The sequence below is a fragment of the Gorilla gorilla genome, chromosome 17, assembly GCF_029281585.2.
Source record: "Gorilla gorilla gorilla isolate KB3781 chromosome 17, NHGRI_mGorGor1-v2.1_pri, whole genome shotgun sequence".
Taxonomy (NCBI): domain Eukaryota; kingdom Metazoa; phylum Chordata; class Mammalia; order Primates; family Hominidae; genus Gorilla; species Gorilla gorilla.
The window spans coordinates 31,002,284-31,027,977 of record NC_073241.2 but is presented as its reverse complement, the minus strand read 5'-3'; the positions used below and the strand labels follow the sequence as shown (position 1 = coordinate 31,027,977).

The window sequence follows — 25,694 nt, the reverse complement described above, 5'->3', positions numbered from 1 at the left end:
TGTGGAATACACAGGATTTGAAGTGCAACAAAGGGGTGGAAACGCAGCTGACCATGATACCTTCAAGTGAGTTTTTCCACTGAATTTGATTATTTTCTCATTTGGCACTTCTTTCTGGGTTTTTTAAGCAGCCCAAAAACTCTAGGTGATTTTACTTTTGTAATTGTATTCTCTTGGGAATGCTCATTCCTGATTCCTCGTTTCACCAAATAGGTGTGTAACCTTCTTGTTTCTGCCTATAATAATTCTGGAGTCTTTAAACAAAACGACTGTGACTTTTCATGATGAGTAGAAGATAGGTTTTACTCATGCTACAATCAATATTAATTCCTTGCAGTTCAAAAACACTGAGGCCCTGTCTAATAATATAGAAGTGGAACTTGGACTTGGGAGATGACTCCTGCCTGTCATCCTCTCTGTGGCTCTGCTTTCTATTATTTTACTCATAAGCTTGTTTTGTCTCCTTGCTGAGAATTGTCAAACATGAAATGTAACTTCAGGCTATAGTGAAGAAAGATGACGTAGGCAGAAGAAATTGGCAATCATTTGGCCTGTACATGTTGCTTTTTGTTTTTTTTCTGGACTTAGGATATAGACCACACCTTGACATTTCTGGCCTTTGAGTCTTTCACAACTGTGATTATAATACATTAGCTCTTCTAGAAGTTAGAAGTGACTTTGGATTAAGTCTTTCATAAGGTGGCTAAATGAATTTATATGGCTCATCACAATTCACTAGATTGGTTAAGCAGGAAGTTTACAGAGATTTTTTTCTTTGCTGTAAATGTTTTTCTAAATTGAAAAACTTCTATTACTGTCTTCTGGAGTACTAGAAATAAGTGCAAGTGATTGTTTTTGGCAGGAGGCCACATAAACATTTCTGCTTCTCTGTGCCTTATGGGTAGCATTGATATAAATTGTTAAAAATAAAGATTGTAGATAGATAATGTATCAGAGTTTGGGCTCAGCCGTGGTAGCTGCTGTTGACCCAGAGGGACCACTGGGATCCTCACATCTCAGGGCAGCACATCGTTTGCAGCAATGGTTGGTTCTACACAACCTTTTATGAAATTAGGTGAGGCCTTTGCTTAGAATTTTTTAAAAGCTTAATATGAGTTTATATCTCTTTAAATATCAGTTTCTAATATTTTTTTAAAGGCCTATGTTTACAACAAATTTGGGAGATACCTATATGCACTACTAACTAGTGTTCTTTTGTGGTGCTTTAGAAATTCTGGCTTACTTGTATTTTTGCTGGCCTTCTAATGATTTCACTCATCAATCAGAAGATATTTGTGTCCACCTCCCTGCTTCCTCTCCGGTGATCTTGTCTATTCTTGGCCGTTTTAGAGTTGACTTAGCAGCCTTCACAAAGCTGATTGGAATTTCCACTGGGATTAAATTGATAGGTCATTTTTGGGAGACCTTTGCAATACTGAACTTTCCAATCCATGAACTTTACTTATCTGCCCATTTATTATGTTTGTTTTTGGTAGATTACAAAATTATATGATCACTCCAAAAATTACCTTGCCTTTTATAGTAAAACCTTCCATTGTAAACTTCTGGCAATCACTGATCTGTGTTCCTCTAGCATTGCTTTTTTTTTCAGAATTTTATACAAATGGAATCGTTCAGGATGTAGCCTTTTGAGTCTGGCTACTTTCATGTACTGTATCAACAGTTATTCCTTTTTATTGCCAAATAATAATCCATTGTATAAATACTACATGGTTTGCTTATTGGTTTGTCATTGGAGGAATATGGACTATTTTCACTTTTTGGTAAATTATAAGTGGATTGGAATTCACAAAGTGCTTTTTTGTCTGAGCATAGGTTTTCATTTCACTTGTGCAAATGCCTAAGGGTAGGATTGCCGAGTCACATGGTCCATGTACGTTTGACTTTATCAGAACCTGCCAAATTGTCTTCCAAAGTGCTGTGCCACTTCTGTTTCTTTAATAAATACAGGGGTATTCAAGCTGTCTGTTTCTTCTTGAGTTATGGTAGTCTGTCTTTCAAGGAATTGATCTATTTCACCTAATTTGTAGAATTTAGAAGCATATAGTTGTTTGTTTTGTTTTTGTAGTATCCATTATAGCCTTCTAGTGTCTACAGGATTTGGAATAATATTCCTTTCATTTCTGGTATTGGCAATTTGTGTTTTCTCTTCTTCCTTTGTCAGTCTGCTAGAGGCTTCCTCATTTGATTGATTTCCACCTCCCACCACCCCTGCAAAGAACCAACTTTGGATTTCGTTGAATTTTTTTCCTTTACTGTCTTTGTTTAAATATTACCGATTTACTCTGTTTTTCTTATGCCTGATTTGAGTTTATTTGGTTCTTTTTTTACTTAAAGTAAATGCTTACATTATTGATTTGATGCTTCATTTCTCATAATTTAGTGCTATAAATTGCCCTGTAAGCACATATTTTGATAAGATGATGTCATATTTATTAAGTTCAAACTGTTTTCCAGTTTGTCTTAAGATATTCTCTTTGACCTATGGGCCATTTAGAAGTACGCCATTTAACTTCTCATATTTGGGGATGTTCTAGAAATGTTCTAGATTCCTAGTTTAATTCTGTCATCAGAGAAAATAATTCACTGAATTTTAATTGTTTAACTTTAGGGTTTGTTTTATGACCCAGAATATGATCTCTCACCACCGCCATCCAGATAATTCTTCAGGTTTTGACGTTTCCCAACCTGTCTGCTGGTTACTTTTCAGAGTACTTGGGTCATTGCTATTTATATTTTGTCCAGAGTTTCAAATTGTGATCAGTGGAAATGACAGGCCGTAGCATGCATACGCCATCCTGGCCAGCATCACAGGCGGTCAGCATATCTTTCTGTTGTTGTTTTGAGACAGGGTCTCACTCTGTTGCCCAGGCTGGAGCACAGTGGCATGATCAGGGATCACTGCATTCTCAACCTGCTAGGCTCAAGTGATCCTCCCACCTCAGCCTCCCAAACAGATGGGTCTGTAGGTGTGCTGCCATGCCCAGCTAATTTTTGTATTTTTTATAAAGACGGGATTTTGCCTTGTTGCCCAGGCTGGTCTCAAACTCCTGAGCTCCGGCCATCCTCTCACTCGGGCCTCCCAAAATACTAGGATTATAGGCATGACCACCACACCTGGCCAGTACATCTTAAAAATAATTGCTGATCCATGTTGAATAATGATGGCCTGTAAATATTTTTTCTTGCACTTGCCTTGTTGGGTTTTGATATCAAGGTTATTTTTATTTTAACCTTGTAAAATGAACTGGGGAGTCTTCTTTTTTTATTCTCTGTTTGTGTTGGTGGCAGAGTTTTTTTTTTGTTTGGTTGGTTGGTTTGTTTCTTTTGTATGTTTCATGGAACTTTTTAGTGAAGGCACTTGGGCCTGGAAATTTCTTTATGGGAAGTTTTTTCATTACTGATTCAATATAGTTAATCTATGTAAGTTTTTTTCTACTTTTTGAGTCAATTTTGATTTTTTTCCCTAGAAATTCATATCTCACCAAGTATGGTGGATTATGCTTGTAATCCCAGCACTTTGGGAGGCTCAGGTGGGAGGACCACTTGACTACAGTAGTTCAAGACCAGCCTGGGCAATATAGTGAGACTCCATCTCTACAAAAAAAATAAAAATTAGCTTGGTGTTGTGGTGGGTGCCTGTAGTGTGAGCTATTTGGAATGCTGAGGTGGGAGGATCATTTGAGCCTGGAAGGTCGAGACTGCAGTGAGCTGTGATTGTGCCACTGCACTCCAGCCTGAGCGACAGAATGAGACCTTGTCTCAAAAAAAAAAAAAAAAGATTTTTCATCTATGCTTTAAAGTCTGTTGGCATAAAGGTATTCATAATTTTACATTATGAATTTGTTTATTTGAGACAGGTTCTCACTCTGTTGCCCAGGCTGGAGTACAGTGGTGCAATCATGGCTCACTGCAGCCTCCACCTCCCAGGTTCAAGCCACCATCTTGATTCAGCCTCCCAAGTAGCTGGGATCACAGGCACGTGCCACCATGCCCAGCTAATTTTTGTATTTTTGGTAGAGACGGGGTTTTGCCATATTGCCCAGGCTGGTCTCAAACTCCTGAATTTGAGCATTCCTTCCACTTCGGTCTCCCAAAGTGCTGGGATTACAGGTGCGAGCCATCGTTCTTGGCCTGCAAGTTATGACTTCCTTTCAGAGTCTTTCTATCTGTAGTACAGTCCTCCTGTGCAAGATTGTTTTTTGAATGTTTTTTCTTGACAAATCTTGCTAAAGGTCTGTGAATTTTATAATGTATTTTTAAAGAACCAGGTTTTAGTAGGGCATGGTGGCTCATACCTGTAATCCCAGCACTTTGAGAGGCACAGGTGGGAGGATCGCTTGAGCCTGTAAGGGGGAGGCTGTACTAAGCTGTGATTGAGCCACTGCACTCCAGCCTGGGCAACAGAATGAGACCCTATCTGAAAACCAAAAAAACCACAAGTTTTAGCTTGGCTGATTCTATTGTGTGTTTCTTTTGTATTTCATTTGTTTGTTATGTTTTTCCTTTTTCTTTCTTTGAATTTAACTTGTTCTTTGTCTGATTTATTGACTGATGCTTAGTTTTTTTTTGTTTTTGTTTTTGTTTTTGTTTTTTTTTGAGACGTAGTCTCACTCTTTCACCAGGCTGGAGTGCAGTGGCACAATCTCGGCTCACTGCAACCTCCAGCTCCCGGGTTCAAGGGATTCTCCTGCCTCAGCCTCCCGAGTAGCTGGGGCTACAGGTATGTGCCACCACACCCAGCTAATTTTTGTATTTTTAGTAGAGCTGGGGATTCATCATGTTGGCCAGCACAAAGTGCTGGGATTACGGGCATGAGCCACTGTGCCTGGCCAGTGCAAGTGTCTTTAGCCAGCTTCACTTACTCCCTAACTCCTTGCCTCAGGTTCTGCATCCATAAAGTGAGGTCACTAGGAGTATTTACCTCAGAGGGCTGTTGCCACGGAATAAGAAAACTCTTAGTCACATTCTGTGTCATGAGAATGTTACTTAACCTTGAAAACCATTTCCTTGTCTGGTAAATGCGGCTGTAATGAAATCGACCCCATTCACTGTTGTGAGGATTAAATGAGATGATGTATGCAGAGCAACTAGGACAGTGTCTGGGAAAGTGCTACTCATGATCATTTATCTTCAGTTTAGAACAATATATACTTGCTTATTTAAAAAAGGAGGCAATAGAGAAAAGGTATTGAGAAAAATAGGAGAGGAGAAAATCACTCACATTTTCACCATTCAGTGATTCAGCCCAGTATCATCAATGTTTTGTTTGGTTGTTTTTGTAGGTGTAGGATTTTTTTTTTTTTAAACGTAATTTTCCTGCATATGCAGTTTTGCATTTTTAACCCAAACTTAATGTTCTTTTTAATGTTCTTGTACTTACAAAGATTTATCCTGTTTTTAGATTGATATCTCACCTTGACAGAAATGAGATAAAATTTTAAAATATTCATTTGGTGGCTTTCACAGTATTATTTGATCTCTAGGGTCTCCTGTGAGTTTGCTACATGGTGCATTGTATTACTTTCATCTTATAGATGAAGAAAGATACTAGTGTGGCTGAGTCGCATGCAGAATTTGGAGGAGCATGGTGCTGAATGGGCTTTGATGATTGTAGGGGCCACAACTGGAAAAGTAGATGTAAAATGGTGAGGTTGATCCCTCTGACACTTTCACATGCTCAGTCACGCATCTTGAACATGTAAGTTGGATCCTGTGCCTAGAGAGGTAGGTTTCTGAGCCAAGGCATATTCCAAAAATTGCATGAGAAGCTGGCTTTCCCAGGCAGAGTGAGCCCTCCCAGCTCACTAACTCCCGAATCATACCTCCTGCCCCTAGCCAGGTTTATCTAGGACTTGAGCACAAAGAAAAAGTGGGAGCATCTTTGAACAAGAAATATCTTGAAAAACTAGTTAAGTGGTATCATATATTTGTGGGATGGGTGATTTCAAAACCCAGTCTAAAAGGACAGGACCTTGCTCAATGACAATTTATTATCTGATGCAATGTTTCTTAATCTTTTTGGGTCTTGGCCTTTGAGAATCTTTTGAAGTTTATGGACTCTTTTCCCAGAAGAACACTCTCATGTGTATGTAACACAATTTTGCATCCAATCTTAGGGATATTAGTTATATATTGGTGTAAAAAAAAAAGCCCCAAACTTAAGGCTTAAAGGAAAAATAGATGTTTATTATCTCACAGTTTCTGTGGTTCAGAAAGTCAGTAACATCTTAACTGGATACTTCTGACTCAGAGTCTCCCAGGAGGTTGCAATCAAGATGTTGTTGGGGGGAAAGGGGCAGGTTCAGTGGCTCATGCCTGTAATCTCTACACTCTGGGAAGCAAAGCCAGGAGGATTACTTGAGCCCAGGAGTTTGAGACCAGCCTGGGCAACACAGTGAGACCCTATGTATTAGTCAGTTCTCACATTGCTATAAATACATGAGACTGGAGAATTTATAAAGAAAAGTGGTTCAATTGTCTCACAGTTCCACAGGCTGTTCAGGGAGCATAATGCTGGCATCTGCTCGGCTTCTGGGGCAACCACAGGAAACTTTCAATCATGGTGGAAGGTGAAGGGGAAGCAGGCACGCCTTACATGGCCAAAGCAGGAGCAAGAGAGAGAGGGGGGAGGTGCCACACACTTCAATTAGATACTGTGAGAACTCTAATGAGCACAGCACCAAAAGGGTGATGCTAAATCTTTCATGAAAGATCCATTCCTGTGATCCAGTCACCTCCCACCAGGCCCCACCTCTAACATTGGGGATTATAATTGAACCTGAGATTTAGGTGGGTACACAGACCCCAACCATATCATCCCGTCTCTATAAGAAATAAAAAAGTTAGCCAGGCATGGTGGTGTGTGCTGGTGGTCCCAGATACTCAGGAGGCTGATGAGGGAGGATCACTTGAGCCTCGGAGGTCAAGGCTGCAGTGAGCTATGATTGCACCACTGCACTCCAGCCTGGGTGACATAGTGAGACCCTGTCTCAACAACAACAAAAAGATGCCTGGGGTTGACATTATCTGAAGGCTCAACTGAGTTGACTGAGGCTGGAGAATCTACTTCCAGTCACATGCTAGCAAGTTAGTGCTAGCTGTTGGCAGGAGGCCTCATGCGGTCCTCCCCATATGGCTGCTTTGATGTCCTCATAACATCGTGCTTGTCTTTTTATGACCTAGCCCTGGAAGTCACATTCCACCATTTGTGCATTTCCTATTGGTCACATAGGTCAGTCCTATTTAGTGCATAGGGCAAGGTCTGAGAGGGGAGTAGTGCTGACTGCCCATGCCCTCTCCTGGTGCACGCCGCTTCCAGCACCCAGAAGCTCTCCTAACTCCGTTATTTAGGGTTTTCATATGGGATTTCATTACATGGGTATGACTGATCAAATCACTGACCAATGCTGATTGGATCAATCTGCGGTCCCCCTCTTGTCCTTGGAGGTCTAAGGGTGGGGCTGAAAACTCCACAACTCTAAGCGTGGCCAGCTCCTTCCTTGAAACTGCCTCCGTGCTCACCTTCAGTCACCTCATTAGCATAAACTCTGGGATGGCCAAAAGGGGTTTCTTATAAATAACAAAAGGTATTCCCATTGCTTAGGAAGTTCCAAGGGGTTTAGGAGCTCAGTGCCAGGAACTGGGGACAAAGACCAAATATGTATATATATATATAAATACTACAGTAGTGAATTTTATATAGCAAACATGCATTATTTTTCTTTTCGGCTAAAATTTTTTTCTAGTTATAAAACTGGTACACACTCATTGCAGAGGACTAGGGGAAGGAGTAAAATATTAAGAAAAAAATAAAAATCACTTGCCATCCTGTCACCTAGTATTTTCTTTCTAGTTCTTTTCATGCAGTTATATATAACATTTTGATCTTTCTTTTTATGTTACAGAAGTCATATTTGCTTATTGCAGAGTAATCCAAAGAGTACAGAATGTCTAAAGTTAAAAAAGTTATTTAAAAAAAATGATCCTTGCCTGGGAGGAACTTTCTATTGTAGGTTGAGAGGGGAGATAGAGGGGCTGTGGGTCAGAGGATGCCCTGGTCAGGGTTGGGTGCCTGTGTCTCTTTGGAGACAGCAGAGGTCTGCACAGCAGTGTATTACCATTATAGGGAAATGGGGGGGGGGGTGGGATGTGTGGAAGGGGAATTAAACTGCCAAGAAGAAAACAATTATTTTTATGTTGAGAAGCATTATTTTCAGGGGTCAGAAGCCCTTTGTGGGGCAGAGGAAAATTAAGGAGGTATTTAATAAACAGGTGCAGCTGAATGTGTGTGGTTGAAGTGCAATCCAGTAGTTATTTATTTGTCCGGATTGTTTATAACCTGCTTCCAGCCTAGACAAGTAGATTTGACCCTGCTGTCCTGGCTCATTCAGGCCACTTAACACTGTTTACCTTTGGGTGGGGAGGACATGCATGATCCGCTGGCCGAGTGCCTTTGTAAGGTCTGTAAATAGGATGCATTCTGGTTAAACTCATTATTGCATCACAAAAGCCAGTATCTGATGGGTCTCAGCTCTTTTCTTTTGCACTGGGGAAGACTGGAGGAGAATGAAACTTCCTTGAACCAGTGATTGGGTCTCTACCAAAGAGAGAAACTTAAAGCTAGTGAGAGCCTTAAGATATTTCATTTGAGCACTTGGCCGGCACCATGTAGGTAGAGACACTTTAAAGTAACAGTGCTTTGCTACACCTGATTTGAATCATCTGTGGAGCTTCAAAAAAAATCCTAATTAATCCTAAGACCAGTTATGTCAGGTGGGGTCCAGGCACTGTTATTTTTTTAAAGCTCCCCAGGTGATTCCAGTGTAGGTCCAGGACTGAGAAGCAGTCCTTGAAGATGCTGGTGTACCCTGACCTGCCTCCAGCCTTCTTTGCAGGAGATGGATGGGGGTTGGTTGTAGTTGCTCTGTCATACAACACTGCAATTCAAAGGATACCTAATGTTATGAATGTAGGTAAAAGGTTTGCAAAATGTTCTGTGTTTCAGGAATACTGCAATCATTTGATTCAAATGTCACCATATGTGTGTGTGTATACAGTCATGGGTCACTTAATGATGGGGACATGTTTTAAAAAATGTGTCGTTAGGCAATTTCATTCTTGTGTGAACATCATAGGGTGTATTTCAACAAACCTAGATGGGATATATATTTTCATTTATATATTTTATTATGGAAAATCAAATGTCCCAGCACTGTTGCTAAATAGCAGTCATTTCCCCTACTTGATCTGCCACGCCAACATTAAGTGCCATATATTAGATCTCTATATATGCTCCATTATAATCTTACAGGATCACTGTTGCACATGTGCTTCCTCATTGACTGAAATGTTATTCAGTGCATGACTGTACATATAGTAAAAATGTTATGCAGCATATTTTAACATACTGATATTACTAATGAGTTGTCCTCATGGTGACTTTAAGTATCATAATTAATGCCATCAACCAAAATATATCAAATAAATTCAGATACCACTTGTTCTGTTTATTTCCTTCCCCTGCCAATTTTTTATTTTTCCTGATTCTGCTGAAGCCAAGATGGGGTTCTGTGTAAGATTTTGTTTGTGAGGAAAGGTTCTGCATGAATTAAAGTTTTGCAAGCCATGGGCATTTTATTGTATGGGCCGTTTTGAGGTCTGTCATCTTGCAGATTAGATTAGCTTACACTGAGGCACAGTCACCTGCTGGGCTGGGCAGAGAGCTGCACTCCACTAGTATTTGAGCTGTCCCAGCTGTTCACCAGCTGGATCCACTTCAGATAGGCATAGCCAGGGCAGCCGCCATTCCCATTTGTGGGGGAAAAGGGAAGCTATCACAAGAATGGGCTGCAGCTGTGGGATGAGGTGGGCAGCCCAGCGATGGTGTCATTGTCAAGGGGCCATTGAAATGTCCTTAAGCAGTCATTGGCCAAATCCTGTCCTCTATGGATCCAGAGCCACAGAATGTTCCAGCAGAAATATGTCTTAGCCAGCAGCTCTTTATTGAGGACTGATTGTGGGCTAGGCTCTGTGCTACGGTCTTTACAGATGTTACTAAATCTTCTCAATAACCCTATGAGACAGGCATTATTATCCCAATCTTACTGATGAGAAAACTGAGGCTTAGAGAGGTTAAGCAGCTTATACAAGACCACAGTTAATAAGTGACAAAGCCAGCATCGGAACCCATGCTAGTCCTCTCTAAAGCCTTCTTAGAAATCATGTGATAGATGAGAAGATCAAGGTCTGGAGAAGAAAAGCAAGTTGTCTGAGATGACACAACCAGCTCTAATTGGTGGCAAAGCTGCGCCTATAACTCACCTGCGCTTTTCACAACCTGCAGTACGTGAGCACTGCCGAAATGAAGAGGCAGCGGTGTGCCCCTCCCACCTTCTGAGTGGCTCAGGCACAATCAGTGTTGAGTTGGCATGAAATGAGAACTTAAACTCACCATGCCACTTTAAGAAGAACATGGAGAAGGCAGGCAGAAGTGACCTTGGAGAACAGTATCTGAGCCAGAAGGCAGGAGGTCAGCGGGGGAGTCTTGAGTGGGAAACTCAAGGGTAGCCTGACTGTCCTTGTCACAGGTTTAGCTGGGCACTGTTAGTTCCCCCCTTTGTCAGTTTGTGGGAATCTGGGCATCAGGGATCTGTTTCAGCCCTTCACATTTGTATTTGGGTGTGCTCAGCTTAAAACGATAGCAGCCTGCAGGAGCTCAGCTCTGCCTCCATTTATGGAGGGAAGAGAAACTAAGGAATGCTCCTTGGGGTGGTGTTGGGGAGCAGCTACATGGGAAAATGAAGGGTGCAGCACCAGTAAAAAGGTGCTCCCAGGACTCCCTCCCAACAGCACTCGGACCAAGGAAGAAGCATTTAATTTCAGCCAGATTTCTAGATGGTTGCTTTTATTTGTTTTCATCTGAATTTGTGCCAAGGATTCAACTTTTCCTGCTTATTTTATTAAAAACTTTATACACAGCATTAATAAATAGATATAAACTGCCATATACATGACAAACAGAGGGGCTAAATGAAATTCCCAAGGGTCAGCTGTTGAGTAAGTAACAAAAGCACATCTTGGCATGATCAAATTCCCATATATGCAAATTAGGGACAGTGCTTTACCACAGAGTGTTTTAATTAATATTTATAAGTCACAGAGTGCCTTTGAAAGGGCCAGTAAGCTGTTTATATTATTATCATGTCACACAAATAACAAACCCTTTGGAGATTGCTGTCTACTTTGCATTTTGGTCTGAGAAGTAAGTCAGCATGTTGCGTGTGTTTCTCTCCCTTGTAGGTGTGGTGTCAGCACAGCGGCAGGTCACCGTTCAGGAAGGACCCTTGTACCGCACGGAGGGCTCCCACATCACTATCTGGTGCAATGTGAGTGGCTACCAGGGACCTTCTGAGCAGAATTTCCAGTGGTCCATTTACCTGCCTTCGTCGCCAGAGCGAGAGGTGCAGATCGTCAGCACCATGGACTCTTCCTTCCCCTATGCCATCTACACCCAGCGCATCTGCGAAGGGAAGATCTTCATAGAAAGAGTCCAGGGGAACCCAACCCTATTGCACATCACAGATCTTCAGGCCCGGGATGCCGGAGAATATGAATGCCACACACCCAGCACCGATAAGCAATACTTTGGGATTTACAGTGCAAAGATGAACCTAGTGGGTAAGGAGAAGCTGTCTTCACGTTGCCAGCGTCTGGCCTGACTCAGTTCTTTAGTAGTGTAATTTTGCTTTATGCCATGCATTTGACTTTAAAAAAAATCCCAAAACTCCCAACATATTTTAGGGGTCAACAGATAGCACAAGGAAACTAAATTTCTGTGTTCACTTCTAAATAATAGGTGGTTGAGGGTGAAACTTTAAAAAGATCTAATACAGATGTTAAGAATTTCATAAGTTAACTAACTCTGTAACTGGTGAAAAGGGATATGAAAATATAAGGCAAGGACGTTTGTGGTTGATGATCTGAATGACAAGGAAGGTGAGACTTATGACATCAGTTGGAAGAGAGGAGAAACCTCTCGGAAGGATAGGCCTTTGGGTAGCTCTGAGACCCACGGGGCACTGCTGAAGCAGGAAGCACATGTGGCTGCGGGTCCTTGCTCAGACCTTGTACATTGAAGGTCCTTTGGCTCCATGCGTAAGGAACTATGAACTGGCTGTCTCCCTTGTTGCTCCTTAATGCTGAAGGAAACATGAGGAAGAGGGATGCAGGAGCTTCCAGTGTGGGCAGCACTGGTCACAGTGTTTGCCAGTGTCAAAGGGTTAACCATATCAAGGCTGTTCTGTTTTTCTGCCTATCTTAATGTCCAGTTTTTATTATCACAACTAAGCAGTGGGTGTTGCTAGTTCTTTTATTAATACACATACTATCATTTGTTTATTTTTCCTTTCTCTAACTAGTCTGTGTCCCAGCAGGAGACCTTTTATTTTTCATGTGTGTGTGTGTGTGTGACAGAGTTTCACTCTTGTTGCCCAGGCTGGAGTGCAATGGGGCTCACTGCAACCTCCACCTCCCTGGTTCAAGCAGTTCTCCTGCCTCAGCTTCCTGAGTAGCTGGGATTAGAGGCATGCACTACCATGTCCGGCTAATTTTGTATTTTTAGTAGAGACGGGGTTTCTCCATGTTGGTCAGGCTGGTCTCGAACTCCCGACCTCAGGTGATCCGCCTCCCTCAGCCTCCCAAAGTATTAGGATTATAGGTGTGAGCCACTGCACTTGGCCGTTCCCAGCAGGAGACCTGTAAGACCCAATCCTTGGGTGAGAACAGGGAGAAAACACATACTAGTTGTGACTAGGGTACTCTCATCATACAGAGAGGTGGTGCTATTTAATCTCCAGAAAGGTGCAAGCAAGGATCAGGGTATGATTCTGACCAAGGGATCACGGAGAAAATCTATTCTCTTGCCTGAATCTCTCCAGACTGTGGCTTCCTTCCAGTGAGGACCCCTTTGATCGATGAATTACGTGAAAATTAAACCCACTAAAAATAGGGTATGATGATTATTGTTTCTACCAAAAATGGTTTTTTAAAAAAATCATCTTCCTAGGGCTGCATTGCTGAAGTAAGTTACAGGATGGGGATGTGGGAAGGAAAGAAAGGATGTTGTATAGAAATGTAAAACTAAAAGTTCCAGGAGGTATTTCCATTACAGGATCAGTCAGAAGTGAAGTTAAAGTATCTCAAAGCAGTGCCAGAATCAACAACAAATGTTATTTGACCTATAAGACAATTGTTTAAAGACAGTATTTTCAGGGAGTTCATTTATTATGTAATATGAAATACACCCCATGTTTTATCCAAGTGTTATTAAAATTCGAGACAGGTAAGTGTAAGCACCAAATAATGCATTTCCAAATCTGAACAGAAAACTTTCTGTTTATGTGCATTTGGGGCTGTCTGTGGCCTTGAATCGATGGTTCAAGGATGACTGTTAGGGACTCAGTGCAGTGACACCTGCGTGGAATGGGAGCTTAGCCCCGGGAGTCTCAGATTCTGTGGCTTTGTGACTGCAGTCTCAGGACATTTCTGTGTTGCAGTGATCCCAGACTCCCTGCAGACCACTGCCATGCCCCAGACTCTGCACAGAGTGGAGCAGGACCCACTGGAGCTCACTTGTGAGGTGGCCTCGGAGACCGTTCAGCACAGCCACCTGTCTGTGGCCTGGCTCTGGCAGAAAGTTGGCGAGAAGCCCGTGGAGGTCATCTCCCTGAGCCGAGATTTCATGCTTCACTCCGGCAGCGAATATGCCCAGAGGCAGAGCCTGGGGGAGGTGCTGCTGGACAAGCTGGGGAGGACCACCTTCCGCCTCACCATCTTCCACCTGCAGCCTTCTGACCAGGGCGAGTTCTACTGCGAGGCCGCCGAGTGGATCCAGGATCCGGATGGGTCATGGTATGCTATGACCCGAAAGCGTTCCGAGGGAGCCGTGGTCAACGTCCAGCCAACTGGTCAGTCCCTCTGAGCCTCTTGTCCTGTCCTTTACTTGGTGGTGAAAGCTGTCAGATACTGGGAGAATGTGGAGACTCCTTCTTTGGGCACCTCTACCAGGACGGCAGGTTTTCATGTGAAGTTAAAGCAGGTCTTGTGTGCGGCCGGAGGGAGCTGAGGGATGTGCGGGACATAGGTATCCTAAGACCTGAGTCACAGGCAGGTGCCACACAGACTGAATCCTGCTTAGAGACATGCTTTCTTCCACCTATGTGGTGTTTACACTTTTTTGAATTAGAAACTCATTTTAAAAATTGGGAGATTTCTGAGAAACCATTTGTATCTTAAAACTCTGGGCTTTCATTCCCATTAGCCACAGTTGCTGCCCCGTTTAATGATGTTGCCTTCCTTGGGTACCCATCTGGTTTCATTTGCAGAAGCCATTTGAGATAATGAGACTTCCATCCAAGGTCTAACATTATGAACTAGAGAAATTTTGGCTTAAATTATTATTTTTTATCTAATAATAGTCTTTGGTGATATTTTGTAATTTCCAAAATGCTTTATCACGTATTACTTCACCATCCCCCAGACGTTCTGTGAGGTGAGTAGGTGGTAGTACTCCTATTTTGCAGGTGAGGATGCTGAATGCAGATTACTTTATGTTGGGGCTCAAGAGGAGTCATAGGGCATGTTGATGAGGCCAGTCTGAGAGTACCAAGTTCCACTGTAGATGTTTTCTTAAGTGAAGGCCTGGAAGCGGTCCTTAAGAGGTTCCATGATGTCTTTAGACACCATCATTTGTCTTGAGGCAAAATGATGGTGGCACAGCCAGCTGAAACCCTCCCTGACTTCTCTTGGTATCTCCTGTGGCCCCAGACTCTACTCCCCAGTCTCATGAGCCCACCAGGCTCCAGGCCAGAGCTGACAGCTGTTGCTGGCTGCCTCTGCTGGGCTGAGGGCAGGTTCTCACATGGGCCTTCAGTTCCCCCAGCTTTGATGGGAGCGTGGTTGTTGTGCCATCACTAAGTTGGTGATGAGTGGCCTGAAAGCCTTTCCTTGTGCGGATGCTCACTTCCAGTGAGGACTGTGGTGGTTCTGGTGAGTGAGTGTGGCTTTGTGGGAAATGAGCTGGTGAGTTGCAGTACAGGTGGGGTCCTTCTTCAGGACCTGTCTCTTGGGCTCCCTGTCCCATTTGCTGCAGTTAGTTGTCTGGGTCTTTGCATACTTTCTCTGCCATTCTAGAGTAATGCCTCAGACTCAGCTAACAGTACACATTTTGGGGCTTCTTCCCAGAAGTCTTCAATTGGAGGCTCCTGGGATGGGACCTGGGAAGCTGGATTTCTGGCATGCTTCCCAGGTGATTCTTCTGCTATCTACATTTTTTTCAAGCAAAGCTTCTAGGGCAGAAGCAATTCTCTGGACATCACTTTAATAAGTCATCTAATGGATGTGAAATCTTTTACCATAGGGGTTGGTAGGGATAGGGAGCACTTTATCTGCTCTGTAGGACATTTAGCTGCTTCTGGATTTTTCAGTATTAAAAAATCTATCCATGGGGCTTTATTTTATATTTATCCTTTCCCTTCCTGGATAGTTTTAAGATCAACTTCAAAAATTTGGGCCAAATTTTGAGTCTTAATGCTTTTAAATTAGGTTGCATCAGTTAATCTTCTTTATTTTAATCTTACCAATTTGGAATTAGAACTTTTTGAATTTACCCTGAAAATGTATCTAGACTAAGCCATCAAAAGGAAAACTAAGTGAAAAAAATTTGATGACTTCACTCTGCATTCCTGTGCTGTTTAGGTTCAGCAGTTGCATCTCCAACTCTACCCTTCTCAGTTTATTTCAGTAAACATGTAGCCAGTCTCCACAGCATTGAAGGTGTGATGGTGATAGGCATTAAGGGCTTCAAAGATGACTAGCACTGGTCCCTGCACTTAGGCAGACCTGAGAACCAATGGACAAGTAAAATGTGCTAAGTGCATTGATAGCATTTGTTTAGAGTGCTCTGGGAATACCGGAAATAGGAAGTGTTCTTGCCACCATAGTTTTCTCTGAATGGGATGGTTGATAAGACAAATCCAGGAACACCAATAAGTTTCTTGACTTGAACTGAGTCTGGAAGCTTGAGGAGTCAGCAGTAGAAGAAGCATAAAAGTGCAAAAGTGTTTGATATGTTTGGCAAGCAGAAAGGAGTCAAGTATGACTAGTTCCAGATGTTGAGTTCCAGATGTGTGTGATGAGAGGAAAGGGAGCCCAAAGCCCCAAATGCAGTGATATAGAGCCGGGGCTTGACTCTGTGGGCCAAGAGTTTTCAAGCTGTTCTTGGAACCCTGGAAGCCCCTCAAAGGTGCCTAGGAGGTTAGACATGGGTGTGTGTTGGTCTTCATGTGCATGTGTGCATACCCAGGAGTGCAGGGAGAAGGCATGCGAGGGCCTGGGTGGTCCCCCCTTGCTTCAACTATGTTTGGCAGCAGAAGATTTTATATGAATAAAAAGTCCCCTTCCTTTGTCCTCTTCTTCATGAAGTTTGAAGACCTCTGCTGCAGACAGCTGGAGAGGAGGTAGAGATTTTTAAGCAGGGAGTAAGACAATCAGATCAGGGTTTCAGAAAGAAAAACCTATGGAGGCCACCTGGAGGTTGATTAAATCCGTTGCATCTGAAGCCAAGAGACCAGGTAGAAAAGAGCTAATAAGAGCCAAGGCTAGGTCAGTGGGTGCCAGAGGTGAAAGAATAAAGAGCACAATGGAAGGAGGGGTCCAACTGTCTAGAAGCCCAGGGGCTGGGGCTGTGGCTCTGGGGGTTCCTTGAACTGTGGGAGGGAAGGAACAATAATGAGGACATGCGGGACCTTTGCATTTGTGGCAGCATTGGCTGCCTTTTCTTTTTGTAAATTCTAATGAAAGAGCCCATCCATCAGATAGACTCTGATAGAGATGCTCAGTATGCGAAACACCCAGTGGGTCCTCAGACATAGGGGTCTGGGGCTCAGAGACCGAGCCTGAGAGTGATCAGGGCCCTGGAAGAGCCCATGGGGTTAAAATGGGAAAGGGCCTGGGAGAACAGCAGCAGTAAGAGGTGACCAGAGAAACAGGTGAGAGAGTGGAACAGAATGGGCAGGCCAGCAAGAAGAAGAGCAGGAGAGAAGGGATCACAGAGCAGGCTCAGAGGCCTCAACCTGCTTAAGGAAAGCCTTTGGTTAGGATGGGGGTAGGGGTAGGGGTAGGGTGGATCATTCGTGACATTTGCTAAGTCAGTGAAGCCTAATTTCAGTGAGATGAAGTGGAAGGGGTATTGGAAAAAGCACAGGTCAGTTTCTAGAGATGTAATTGACTGGGCATAACCAAGGGCAGAAACGGGGGTGATGCGGGTAAATCTTGTGTCTTCAACCTGGGAACATGAAGGTGTCACCAAGGCATGGGGGGATTCCCCTGAGATAAGCAGAGTCTTTGGCCGCTGAAAGAAGAAAGCCAGAGTTACAGCCAGGCTAACCTGGAGCAATGGAAAGGTCTGAGGTCTAGGGTACCCCTTGCACAGCTCCAGTGGTGTTTATGTGGAAGGAGTGCTTTTCTGCCATTGATGTCGGGTTATAAATGACTAATTGGGTTGACGTGAGAGATAATATCCAGCAGATAACACGGGGACTGTCCCATATGGGTGTGTTCATCCAGGCAGATGGTGGCAGAGTGAAATGTGCTTCCTTCAATCCATGCCTCTTAAGACTGGTCTCTTGGGAGCTGGAAGCTGTGACGGCAGCTACTTCATTGGAGGGGAGGCCCTGGAGTTGATGACGTGGTTTTCCCTGTCAGGAAGTTTGGCTGCTAGAGGAAGTAGTTAGGTCACTGGAAAGAAGGGGTGTTTGCAGCAGGACACTGGCCTATATCGGGGGGAGGGGCTGGAGAGCCTGAGGAGTGGGAGGGGTAAAGCTGAGCTGGGGCTGGAAAAGAGGAATGTGGATGCTGCTCATTCGTGACTCTTATGTTTTCTCGGGGAAACAGAAACCTCGTCCGCTTGAAGAGTGCCTAGGACGGGATGAATGGGCAAGATCTTGAAGATAGTGGGAAAGACTAGACATGCCAGTCTAGGGAAGGCAGACAAGGTCAGAGCTAATGAATCTACATGGAATTCAAACATCTCTGCCATGAGATTTTTTCCACCTCAGTGTTCTTTTTAGAGGAACAGAGCTAGAACTGGGCAGTGGTCACAGCTCCAGTCCCTAACCCTTAACTCCGTTTTCTTCCCCCTGACTTCTGCCCTGGGTGCCTATGAGATACGATAGCTATCTAATGGGATTAATAGCCACTGTACACTGGTACACCGGTTGTGGTGATGCTGTTAGTGGTGATGAGCCCCTCTTTGGTCACCCCCTCACGCCTGGTTAAACACCCAACTCAACAAAAATTAGCCAGATATGGTGGCTACTCCGGAGGCTGAGGTGGGAGGATGGCTGGAGCCTGGGAAGTCGAGGCTGCAGTGAGCCATGATCATGCCACTACACTCCAGCCTGGGCAACAGAGCGAGACCCTGTCACAATAAATAAGTAAATAAATAAAAATTTAAAAAACACCTAGCTCTTTGGAGGCTGCTTGGGTTTAGTAATAATTTCAGAGGCTGTCTGGCTTTCAGCAGAAGTAGGTACTTTCCTACTAAAGTACCTACTAAGTACTTCCTAAGTGGGAAAGTACCTACTAAGGTTTAACCAGGCGTGAGTACTTTGTAGGTACTTTCCCACTAAAGTAGGTACTTTCCTACTAACGTAAGTACTTAGTAGGTACTTCAGTGGGAAAGTACCTACTTCCATTGAAATCTGCCTAAAGATTTGATCTGACAGGTGGTAAACTAGTGAACAGACATTAGTTTTTATTTTTTCTATGTAATTCTGTTAGGGTTTTGTCATAGCTACATCTTATTTCTAGTATTCACATGGCGGGGGGTAGAGAGGGAATTTTAATCTTTGAGCATTTGTTAGGATTGGGCCAGCACCTAGGCCACTCTGTAATTTTTTCCCACAGACCTCAGTGGGGTAAGTCTTACAATATCTGCTGAAAATGTTTATAATGCTGTTGCTTAAATAGAGTTCTGGGTGCATATATCAAGGCTAGATATTTGTAATCCACCATTTGAGTGATATTAGTAGCTTCTCACTGAACTGGGGGTCTCATGCAAGACATCTAAAGCTTCAGACTGAGCCCCATTGGTTTAACTGGGGTAACAGTTTGCTTAGACCGTCTGGGCTGAAGTAGTTTTGAATTCTGTCTGTGATATTCAGGCGTTTCTCTGGACCTCAGATAACCTGGGTCTGAGTTGGATTTTACTCTCAAGCCAAGTGCTGTGGTCCTCCCCGCAATTAGTATTGTAAAGAAGAGGAAGGATAGTGGGAATGTGCTAATGTGGTTTAGTTGGCTGGGGCCCTCATTCACCCAGAATGTGTCTCTTTTCTTAATTATTCTCTCAGACAAAGAATTCACTGTTCGGCTGGAAACAGAGAAGCGGCTGCACACGGTGGGCGAGCCGGTGGAGTTCAGATGCATCCTGGAGGCTCGGAATGTTCCCGACCGTTACTTTGCTGTCCCCTGAGCCTTCAACAGCTCGCTCATCGCCACCATAGGCCCTAACGCTGTGCCTGTCCTCAACAGCGAATTTGCTCACCGGGAAGCCAGGGGACAGCTTAACGTGGCCAAAGAGAGCGACAGTGTCTTTGTGCTGAAGATCTACCACCTCCGCCAGGAAGATAGAGGGAAATACAACTGCCGGGTGACTGAGCGAGAGAAAACCGTGACGGGGGAATTCATTGATAAGGAGAGCAAGCGTCCCAAGAACATCCCCATCATAGTCCTCCCCCTCGGTAAGTAGAGAGATGTGCTGCTTTCTTCTCCTTTGGCTCAGCATCATTTAGGAGAGGTAGGGGGAGAGAGAATAGTGTGGTGAGGGTGAGGGGAGACAGATGGAACCCTCGAGGTTAATGCAGAGCTGGGGGAAAAACCGTTGAGCCTCTCTTCCCTGTTGTAGCCCACCTGCCTACATTTAGCAGTCTCCCCATAGCAGAGGATCAGGATCAGGGGTGTCCAGGATCAGGGTGTCCAGATAGGGCTGGGCATAGGCCTATCTGATTGCTAGCAGCCCTGTGCATACACAAGCAGTGCCAGCTCAGCTTGGAGGGAAACCAGGAATCCCAGAAAGCTGTTTGCTCTTGTGTGGGAATCAAGTCCCAGAAGAAGTGGGTAGATAGATGCCTGCCTTGAAATCTCACTTAAGGAGAGCAGGTCATTTATGGGAGGATTTTAAATCATAAAGTGCATTATTAAGGATTTGCCATCTGGGTTTTTCAGGTATAAAGGCTGGCATTTCCCTAAATGGCTTTTTCCCTGTTGAAATTGTGTTTCTAAAAGTCAGTGGACAGGACCTCTCACATCTTCCTGGAGCATAGCCTTTTAAGCTTAGCTGATTTCTGAGGCTGCCTCAGTGGGCTCCCAGCCTTCATGTAGACTGGCCTTGTGTGGGTGGGTAGTGGCCATTGCTAGGGATTCCAGAAACTACCGGTGTTTGCTTGTGTTGTGTTTAAACGTTCACAGTATCAAGATATTCTTATTAATCTCATTCTCCCATAGTTCTGTTTTTAGTAAAGAGAATAAAAACCTATGATGCTCTAATTTTAAACAAGTGGTAAAGTTTTAAGACTAACCTTTAACCTTTTCTCAGCTGCTAAAACTATTCTTTCTCTGAGGCTTGTAATAATTTCCTTTACTTTTCATTTATATGTTTTACTATTTAAAATATTTCTCTTCAAGTGTGAAGTAGAAAGTAGCCATAGGGGTCCTCTTGTCAGTCTTTTCTTCTTTTCCCATCAACTGGATTATTTTCTTTTATGCTTATTATTATTTTGTTAAAAACCATGCACACACATATCTAATTATCTTTTTTTTTTTCCTGGCAATAAATATTTTAATTTGTTTCATTTTTATGATGACAAATAATTTTCAAGTTTATTTCCTTGTTTAAATACAAAGCTAAACCACAAACAGGTACAATCAAGACATTGTGTCTCACATTTATACTCCCATCGGATCCTCTTCCAATTTGCTGACCACTGACCAGGCTAGCGGGGTGGGGGGTTTGGGAGGGAAGACTTTCTTAGGTAACACCGTCGTAAGGCCTGAGGTGGGGTTGGGGGGAAATCAAAGATGAGGACAGGCTCTCATACCTGTCTCCATTCACATTTACCTGGGACCAGGGTGGGCAGGAGACACCAGGTCATGGCTCCTGAGCCCCGGCCCCCTGGACTGAAGGGACAGTGTGTGAGAATCAGTTCTGTGAAGGGCGGGAGGAAGCAGCCACCTATTCCTCCTGCCTTCACAGTTAAGGTGAAAACCTTAGCCCTATCCTTGATTCCTGGGGGCTGCCGGGCCCTGTGTGCTCCCCTGCACACCTGGGTGCCTTTCTGAGGCTGGCAGCAGCGGCTGGGGTCAGGGGTCCTGGGCTCCTAGGCTCACACTTCAGCTCAGTTGCGTCCTTGCAGGAGGACACTGGGTATCTGACAAACACAAGGCCTCGACAGCAGGTCTGGAACTTTCAACCCCAGCAGGATGAGGGGGAATGGGGGTGGATGTCAGGTAAGTAATTTCTGGTTCCACTACAAAACTTTATTTTTGATTAGAGTACCATTCTCAATCTCTTCTACAAAAAGCAAAAAAAAGCAAAAAAAAAAAAAAAAAGCAGCCACTTCAATCACTTCAAGACCTATATACATGTAAGTTGTTTTCGTGGTTTTTTTAAAATTATTTTTAATTTTTATTATTATTTTTAAAATAAATTCAGTGTTCACATTTCTATAAAGAATTAACCTAGTGTCAGGAAACCCTGCCCCAGCAGGGCAGGTAAGCAACACTCTCCCTGCCCACATCTAGTTTGATTTCGCGCCCTGATGCTTCAAGGTGCCCAGAAAAGCGGCAGCTTGTGGAAGAGGAAATCTATGCCCGGCCCGTGCTTGGGGCCAAGGGCTCAGTAAGCTTTCAAGAAAACAGAGGGGAAGACTAGCTTACTGCAAAAACCTTTTAAAAAAATATTCATACACTTCAGTGAGCGCCTGTAGAGACGTTAGGAGAACAAGAGCTTGGAAACATCCCGTCCAGGCCATTGGGAGGCAGCGTCTTCCTCACACCCCGTCCCTGGATGTCGGGGGTGCAGGGGGAAGGTCCCGGCTCTTCCACTGGAGAAAGGAGACTCACCTAGCTTCCTAGTTCATGTTTGACTATTTCCTCTAAAACCTGTGCTGAGTCTTTGACTGCATGCACGGGAAGCGCAAACGTTCGGCTTGTATGCAAAAAAAAGTACAAAAACAACTAGAATATAAAAGTTTTGGTAATATAAGGCCATCTGTCCAAGTCCACCTTGGAAACCTGTAACAGATATTTAAATACTACAGTGAAAAGGCATCTTAATATACTTTTTAAAAACATCTGAAGTAATCCGCTAAGATTAAGTGTGTAAAAAAAAAAAATTCAATTCCCTTTGAGGGCACTTTGTCCTATGAAGAAGGGAAAGTGGGGCGGGGAGGGCGCGGGGCCCACCGGTTAATGCTTCAGCCACAGGTGGGCTTCAATGGAAGCCTTGCTGCGGTCCCCATAGTCATACAGGAGCTCCTCCCCAGCTGCGATGTCTCGGGAGGCGATGAGGATGAGGTGAGGTACGCCGTCGATGTCGTGCAGTTTGGTTTGGCAGTTCCCACATTTGCTGTGACTGATCGGTCTTCCTAGGCGATTTATCTCTCTAGTTGCATCCACGCAGTAGGTTTTGCTCAGATACTGAAAATAGTACATGTAGCAGCCCATGGAAGGGTCCTGTGCGTACAGAGCCTCCCGTTTCTTGGCGTCGGTGATCTCGATGAGGTCCCCGTGGTATTCCACCACAAAGTCACCCCGGGAGAACTGCTTGGTGGCAATCACACCCCTGCCTTTGCCATCGATGAGGTCAATCTTCATTCCTTCTTCCTTCCCACTTTCAATCAATTCATCTATTCTTTTCCTTTCTTCAGACTGCAGCTCGGCTTTGCTCTTCCTGGAGCTCCTTCGGACAGGGTAGAAATCCGTAAGTTTGCGATTCTGTTGCGTTTTTCCTTGAGCTTTTTTTCGGGGGGCCTGTTTGCCCTTGATGGGCTTTTTCAGGGCTTGCTTGGCGATGGCTGCATTGGTGGAATCACAAGATGAGGGTGGAGTTTTTGGAGGTTCTGCTGCTTCAGATTTTTGGTTTGGAAAAGGTACCAGGGGACCTCTCCTGGCGTCTTTGATCTTCTGTTCCTCGGACTTCATGGCGCTCCGTACTGCGTTCCCAGCATTTCTTTTCTCTTCTCGTTTCCTGTAGATTCCGGCTAATGGTTTCCCCTGGCATTTGACTTGGTGATGTGTAACTGAGTTCTCTTCCTGAAGGGGGAAACGCATTCCAGAGCATTTGTTCGGGCTCATGTAGGAATAGATCTTTGACTGCCCGGTAAATACGTTCTCCCCGTCGGTACGGGACCTCCCTGGGCCCCTCCGCTCCACCATCTCCGGGCCTGGGGCCGTCGCTGCCACCGCCGCCGCCGCCGCCGCCGCCGCCGCCGCCGCCGCCTCCACCGCGCGGGGCTTGGACAACTTCCTGCCTGCAGCCCGGCCAGGCCCATGGCAGCGCGCCCCGCGCCCTAGCCGCCGCCGCCGCTACCGGGCCACCACCGCTGCCGCTGCTGCTGCTGCTGCCGCTGCCACCAGCGCTGCCGCAGTGCCCCGGGGAAGGGCCGGCGGCGCCCCACGGCGCCCCCGTCCCCCATGGCCGGCAAGGCAGGGCCCGGCACCCGCGCACCGCGGCAGCCCCGGGCCACCCGGGGTGAGGCACGCAGGGAGGGAGGCACAGGCGTCACGTCCTCAGCAGCCCGCCCGCCCGCTCCACCTAATTATCTTGAAATTCTTTTGTTTCTTAGCCTTTTCCACCCTGCAATGCCTAGCATGGTGCTTTGCATAGAGTAGGTGCTCGCTGAATACTGTACAACTGAAATTATTGAATTAAATGCCCACTGTCTTTACTATTTTCCTGTCAGTCTGTGCTTGCCTTAACCACGGACTCTCTACTTTTAAATCTGCAACTAATTCCTCATTGTTTTCTAAGGATCAAGTGAAGGGCAGCCACGCTGTTTACTTCCTATATTTTTTGTACTAAGATTTCCCCCAACCCCTTCTGAGAACTGGTTTGATGATCTGTGGCCTGCTATATTGCTTTTCCAGCAGATAACTGGGTAGTTAAAGTCCCCCAGCACCACCAGATCCTGTCCCAAGGCCACTTGGATAAGTCGGCTGAAGAACAACAACAATCACATCGGTAATGGTGATAATGCCTTGGATTTTAATGGCACTCTTCCTCCTAAGAGACCAAAGTGCTTCTGCATATGTCATCTCCTTCTCCGCTCCCTCCTCTCAAATCCTCGTAGAGGCCAATATGATATCCATCTAATGAATGAAGAAATCAGAGCACCACACAGGAAGTGACAGAGCTGATGGTTCAGTTAGTGGTTGAGCTTGCATTGCATTAGGAAATATTTGCTTCTAACTCCACACCCACCGCCCTGCGCTTAGCCTGTGCTACACCATCAACTTCCTGATTTGAAATTTCATTTGCGAATGTGTACTCAGATTTTTATTAGTTCTGTCCTAGTTTTCACTTAATCCAGAGAGTTTAAAATTGTCGGCTGCCTTTTCTCAGGCCTGGAAATTCTTATAAATAGTGTTAGTGGGCAGTGAGGCACCAGGTCTGTAGTTGCCTTTGCCTCAGCTGCTGTAATGAAATAGCATTTCTTCTTGTAGCCCCACATTCTAACTATGTGGGTTTCCAGGCTTGCTCAAGCAACAGAGCACCACCAAACAGTAGCCCTTTCAATAAATGAGCCAGGACTTGCGTAAGCGTCCACTGGGATGACAGTAGGGGATGAGAGTGAGGTCCTGCAAGTCATTCTCCTGCTTAAGACAAGTGAAAGGATTTTCTTCCTTGATGCTGCAGTTGCCCTTTTAATCCCTTATTTTGAATTGGTAACAGTGGGGATGAGTCTTTAATCTAAAGAGGAATATTATTGTTATTAATGATGATGAAAAATAATTACCTCATCTAATCCTGTCAATGTCATGCCCTAAGAAGTAGGCACTATTAGTATCTCAATTTTTCACATGAGAAATTGGAGCTTTGGTAGGTTAAGGAAGAACCACAGGATTACAGAGTTAGGAAGTCTCCAAATGCATCCCCTTAACCATTAGTGCTATAGATGGTGACTGTTCAGGAGCCTGATTATCTGTATGAATCATCCTGGTATGACTCCTGGGGGAGGTTGCCCTCCTGGGAAAATTGCTATTCCCTGCCCCATCCAGACCTTTTATTTTTCACATAAAACAAGCACATCCAGAATGGCTAGCAGGCATCCTCACTATAATAAGAGCTACATTTTGAGGCTCAGTGCTCGTCTTTGTTTCTGCTTGTTGGGGAAATAAAGGAGAGAAAAGATTTGATTCAAATGCATTGTTATGTGTACGTGTGTGTTTTCTCTTGGTAATTGGGTGTGCCTCTTAAAATCTGGGATTTGATTTAATTAATTGGTTTAAATTATTGCATGTATTTAATGTGGGTGGTACCCCAAAATTGGAGCCAAATTAGTTACTTTGTGTTCTTTAATACTTACAGACCTTCTGAACTCAATATAGATAATTAT

General features: G+C 44.4%; 2 protein-coding genes across 2 annotated transcripts in view; one reads left to right on the top strand and one right to left on the bottom strand.

Annotated features, from left to right (window-relative positions):
• Nucleotides 1–10,296: 10,296 nt before the first annotated feature.
• Nucleotides 10,297–25,694, top strand: part of LOC129528464 (immunoglobulin superfamily member 3-like) — a 39,446-nt gene continuing 24,048 nt past the window's right edge. Inside the window, 4 exon segments of the mRNA XM_063699380.1 lie at nucleotides 10,297–10,369; nucleotides 11,323–11,700; nucleotides 13,578–13,988; nucleotides 19,431–19,820. Coding sequence (XP_063555450.1) covers nucleotides 10,297–10,369; nucleotides 11,323–11,700; nucleotides 13,578–13,988; nucleotides 19,431–19,820 — 1,252 coding nt within the window.
• LOC129528161 (N-lysine methyltransferase KMT5A-like) lies at nucleotides 22,531–23,529 on the bottom strand. Its single transcript, XM_055367974.2, has one exon. It carries the CDS (start codon nucleotides 23,512–23,514, stop codon nucleotides 22,546–22,548), a length of 969 nt encoding a protein of 322 aa, XP_055223949.1. The 5' UTR covers nucleotides 23,515–23,529; the 3' UTR covers nucleotides 22,531–22,545.